Source organism: Aplidium turbinatum, chromosome 6 (assembly GCF_918807975.1).
Source record: "Aplidium turbinatum chromosome 6, kaAplTurb1.1, whole genome shotgun sequence".
Lineage (NCBI taxonomy): Eukaryota > Metazoa > Chordata > Ascidiacea > Aplousobranchia > Polyclinidae > Aplidium > Aplidium turbinatum.
Genome location: NC_137477.1, coordinates 13439678 through 13445472, shown reverse-complemented (window position 1 = coordinate 13445472; position 5795 = coordinate 13439678). Strand labels below are relative to the sequence as shown.

The following is a 5795-nucleotide window of genomic DNA, read 5'->3' as shown; positions in this document are numbered from 1 at the left end:
CTCGACTGCGAGCCCAACGCGCTAACCACTCGGCCACTGCCCAAGGCGTGTAACTATTGTTCTTGTCGACGGTGAAAATTCGACTCGCACTGCTAGTGGATATGCCATGTCTGAGGAGTACAGCTCAACTATCCAGTGGAATCTTTCGGGTAGCCCAAATTTGGGCAATAGGCTACACAAATAATAATATTTATTTGCATCAGACAAAGCTGTCAATATACAAAACAAAGAAATAATACACAAACTGCAAATGCACAAAATCTCACTAAATAGGCTATCTAATGTTACAAGTTTACAGACAATGGTAGGCTACGGTAGTGTTGCAAGTTAGAAGAACTGAAAGTATTCAGAACGATAAAAATAATCAGATGACATGGCAGCCATCAAAACTAGATATCAGCATACATAGAATTATTATAATGAAGACGATAATTTGATATACGATGGCAATCGGACCTCATCAGGGAGGCAACAATAGAGTTAGACGATACTTCGCATCTTCCAACAAAAGAAAAAACATATTTCCGAAGTAATGCATCAAATGTTATAATGTTGCACAAGACTTGATGTTCACGTACGCTATAATGTTTAGGCAAATTGTGTATAATTCTAAATGCATTATTGAAGGCAACACGCAGGCGATTAATGTTACGTTGAAGATAATTTTCCCACAGATGACATGCATACATTGGAGTACAATATGAACGGAATAGAACATTTTTAATATCACTGGAGCACTTGTAAAATTTTGATTTTAATTTATTGGCAGAACAGATCATTTATTGAAACATGATCAAAATGTCGCAATCCTCAGGGCAGTCGTCTTGTACACAACTGAGATTGCAACAAGTTTCCCCACGACACTCTCCACATGCTGTTACGCACTTTAAGCCATGTTTTCTGCAGCTGCAAGACATTGTACCACATTGATTTTTTGTTCCTTCTTTGCATTTGCATCGTACAACGTTCAATAGCCATTCTGGTGCCGGATCTAAATTGGCCTTTATTGGCATAACTGCACCTGCTGCGTCAGCCTTCCATCCCCATTGTGCGAGATCCAAGATTTCAGTGTCAAGATGCTTCCACTGACATACCTGAAGCAACAGTTTTATATCAACTTAGATAAATCAAGTCTTGCTGCCATAAAATTTTTGATTTGTAGTACACCACATGTTTATGCTAGTCCTATTATAACGCAAGTTGTTTTGCTATAACTTGCATCTTTTCCTTACAGCAGTTTAATAGCGCAATTTGCTGTAATATTTTAAAGTTACCGACAATAAACAATTCTTGAAAAATATCTTCAAGTGGTACAGTATAATCTATAGAGCAAAGACGCTTTTATACTAAATGATTACCGGTATTGTGTTATAATACCATTAGGCTACGCACTATTATTTCACCTGCAAATGTACTCTGAAGGAATGAAAACGAATTGCAGCTTCGGTGGGTGGCAATCTTTCAGGATGAACAGTGGAAGCTGTTGCAACCATCTGCATGTAATTGACGTACCGTAGTTGGCCAAGTGAATCGGCAGGTTTTGCACTAAAGCTTGATGGATCAACAAAATATAGCATTACTATCGGTGAATCTCATTCAGACTGGTAGGCTACTCAGCAACATTTTCATTTCTTCTTATTTAATCAACTGTGCACCAATACAGTCCCAGTAACTAACCTTTTCAATAACAAATCTCTTCCAGCATCAGCTATTTGCTCACGTGTAGAATCTAATCTCCCAAATACATCAGCAGATTGTTGAAATTCTTCCTTCTTCAGGTAATTGAACATCTTTAGCTTTCCTAAGCAACAAGACAGATGACATAATTAATCATTGTCACCAAATAATGTGTGCATACACTCCATACATTGGCATTCCAAATAAAAGTATTACAATATTAGAATAATATTGAGTGGATTTGGTAATGACTGCCATCTGAATTCTTGCATATCTTTTAAAAGCTGATCAGAAAATGGTAAAAATGTACTTTCAGACAAGCATGGTAAGCAGTTCAGGAATATATAAAACACTGTAACAAACACTATATATAAAACACTGAAAGCAAGATTAAAATGTACTGCTACCAAAGCTGATTAATTATACTGGTACCTTGTTGATATATTGCAGAAGTTGTATCACATCCACTCCAAGCATGAGCAAACAGCAAGTAATTTTTGACACACCTCATGCACCTTACAACTACTTTCGCTCTCTTCTTTTTCTTTTAGATATTGATAAAGATGACTGTCACCAATGTTTTGTGCATAGCTGATTAATGTCTTCAGTCCACCTCGTTTCACTTCTTGTAGCTTCGATAAATTATGAGATTGGCATTTGATGCATAAACTTTCATTATAAAAAGCTTGATTCTGATTTTCCATTATTCAATTATCTCCATAACATCTGAAAACTAGTCTATCAATTCTAACTGTTTAATAAACTAAGCTATAGAACTTAGAAATCATTACCGGTATTTCATAAAAATCTTTAAAGCTGTAAAGAGAGAAAACTAACATCAGACCTGGGAAAAAAATGGCCACACAGAACATTTGCTCTTTCAAACTTAATCTATATCTGAATATGTTATAGCCTTTACAGGTGGTCTCAGAAGTAACAAGAACCATAGCTCTTACTGGTAGGCTGGCCTCCTTATTTAACTGATAGTGTGTGCAATTACCAGAAAACGTATTGTTGCATGGATATCAGTAGAAGCTACCAGGTCTCAATAAACACCCTTCCTTTGTCAGTTTGTGCACCAGTGCACTGGTAACAGTGGCCTACTACTACTACCATACTGCATACATTGGTACAAATACTTCACACCTGCATGCAATGCCATTTAAAATCCAAGATGTTAAATGAAAGAGAACTCAACTAAAAGAACAGCAAACTCAAAAATTTAACATAAGCTAGAGATGATAAGACATGCTGCATGTAAAGAACATTTAGACCTGTTTCCTCTAACTTTCATCATAGCCCAGCATATCGTACTGTACACTGTTATAGGCCTAGTGCATCTGTGTATCGCCTGCTGCCAGGTACCATATCTAACGTTTTGACTTCTGTTGCAAACCAAATTAAATGAATAACCTGACATAACTTACAGTACCGATAATGATGTTCTTGCAAACAGTTCCCAAAACATATTAAACTACGGTAGGCCTGCCTGGTACGGTACTCAGTTCTGTGATATTTAGGCTAGTACTGCAGCCAGTGCAGAGTGGTAGATCAAAAATCTTTGCTGTCCCAAACCTACTCAGTACTGCCTAGTTACTTACAAACCTCATGGCTATGATGGCTATTTTTTTTTTTTTTTGCGCAACGCTCAGAGTTCAAGATGGATACCACTACATGGCTAATAAGCTGGTCAGTGGTCACCGGAGCAACTTCGACTGCCAGAATTTTACACGGCTTGCTGTTTCTGCTGAAAACATAGCTAGATTAGCTGCGCCACTAGGGGCGCAAGGTGTTGCTTAAAAAACGGCCACAACTTTTTTTGCCAAGGGTCCCTGGTTGGAGGAGAGTGATAATCCTAAACTAGAGGAATTAAGCTTTCCAACGATACCAAATTTGTTAAGGTCGCAATTTATTCCAGGCGGCCCTATATTTTCGCATTTTACGCTCAGACTAATATCCGTTGACAAACCTTCAAAGTTATAACAAAACCCGACATTGCATTTATATCCGCTCTGATGTTCGTCAACAAGATAACTTAGTATTTTTTTTGAAAAGTAGCCTATGCAAGACTACTTGCAAATAACAACGAAGTTTTTCTTCTGGCATAGGCCTCTAGGCTACTTTAAAAAAAGTTGGTTTATTGTTCTTTACAAGTAGGCCTACTTCACTTCCTGGCTGATTAACCAACAAAACAAACTGAAGACGGTAGCCTACGGTATTTTTAATAAAATTTTCACAAAACATTTAGATGGTTGGTGCTCCCATATTTCAAAGAAGGGATGACCTGGGTCCTGGGAGAACAAAATCTTGTGACATAATGGAAGAATGCTTCCATCGTTAGTTTAGAATGAGTAGTAGTAGGTACCTTAGAATCTTTAGATGATCTGCTTTCTTGACAAAACGTGTCAGCTCCGCTTTGTCGCTTCTATCCTTTTTTGGACCTCTGCTATGTTTGCCATATATTAACTTATATGGTCAGAATAAAAACAAATTGCAAGCGCAGGTTACATTTATTTCAGCGATGTGTGGAAATACAATTGGTCGTGAATTCAAGTGGCCCATTTGTGAAAGACGGTCTTGCCTTAACATATCTCCGCATCACATCTGTCCAAAAAGTAGGCTATAGGCTGTGGCTGACATCAGATGCTCTGCAAACATCAACAGTCATATAAGACTGGCAATATAAGCTACAGCTACACGCGTCGGGCTCTTAATTCTTTGCTCTAAAAACTACCAAACCAAGCACGGATGCACCAAAGCAAGCAACTACGATGTATCAGTACATTGTAATAAGGCTTCGAAGTTGAGGAAAACGAAAATTGACGATAACTACAACGTAAAAAAACGAAAAATCAAGCCGCAGATAGACCACCATCATTCTGGCAGAATAATTTTTCTGCTTTCCGCCAAAAAAGGTCATCCGTGAATAAGTGCGAGGTATACAATGCGACCCGAGGTACTTTCGACAAATCTCAAATAAAACTATAATCCGCAACATATGCCACTTAAATTTTACATGCATCGGATTCAGTATTGAATTCCCTTTCCAGGGGTGTGCACCAATAGGTGGGCATTTGGTAGGAACTCCCAGCAGAACGGTTCAAAGATGGAGGATATATTGACTATAATCAAGAGAATAATGCAATTTTTGCATAATTGACACCTCTCTAATAAAACTCAAATAAAACTATAATCCGCAACATATGCCACCTAAATTTTATATGCATCGGATTCAGTATTGAATTGCCTTTCCAGGGGTGTGCACCAATAGGTGGGCATTTGGTAGGAACTCCCAGTAAAACGGTTCAAAGATTGAGGATATATTTACGATAGACATTAAAATAATACGATTTTTGCATACTGTAATTGACACCTCTCCAATAAACTTCAAATAAAATTATAATCCGCAACATATGCCACTTAAATTTTACATGCATCGGATTCAGTATTGAATTACCTTTCCAGTGGTGTGTACCAATAGGTGGGCATTTGGTAGGAACTCCCAGCAGAACGGTTCAAAGATTGAGGATATATTTACGATAGACATTAAAATAATACGATTTTTGCATAATTGACACCTCTCCAATAAACCTCAAATAAAACTATAATCCACAACATATGCCACTTAAATTTTACATGCATAGGATTCAGTATTGAAATACCTTTCCAGGGGTGTGCACCAATAGGTGGGCATTTGGTAGGAACTCCCAGCAGAACGGTTCAAAAATGGAGGATATATTGACGATAATCAAGAGAATAATGCAATTTTTGCATAATTGACACCTCTCCAATAAACCACAAATAAAATTATAATACGCAACATATGCCACTTAAATTTTACATGCATCGGATTCAGTATTAAATTACCTTTCCAGGGGTGTGCACCAATAGGTGGGCATTTGGTAGGAACTCCCAGCAGAACGGTTCAAAAATGGAGGATAGATTGACGATAATCAAGAGAATAACGCAATTTTTGCATAATTGACACCTCTCTAATAAAGCTCAAATAAAACTATAATCCGCAACATATGCCACTTAAATTTTACATGCATCGGATTCAGTATTGAACTCCCTTTCCTGGGGTGTGCACCAATAGGTGGGCATTTGGTAGGAACTCC

General features: G+C 37.7%; 1 protein-coding gene across 1 annotated transcript; it reads right to left on the bottom strand.

The window, feature by feature from the left end:
• Nucleotides 1-318: 318 nt before the first annotated feature.
• On the bottom strand, nt 319-2845 carry LOC145772645 (uncharacterized). Its single transcript, XM_082584512.1, has 4 exons — nt 2110-2845; nt 1678-1801; nt 1404-1551; nt 319-1094 (listed from the first exon to the last, which is right to left on the bottom strand). Exons 1-4 carry the CDS (start codon nt 2186-2188, stop codon nt 780-782), a joined length of 666 nt encoding a protein of 221 aa, XP_082440638.1. The 5' UTR covers nt 2189-2845; the 3' UTR covers nt 319-779.
• Nucleotides 2846-5795: the final 2950 nt, after the last annotated feature.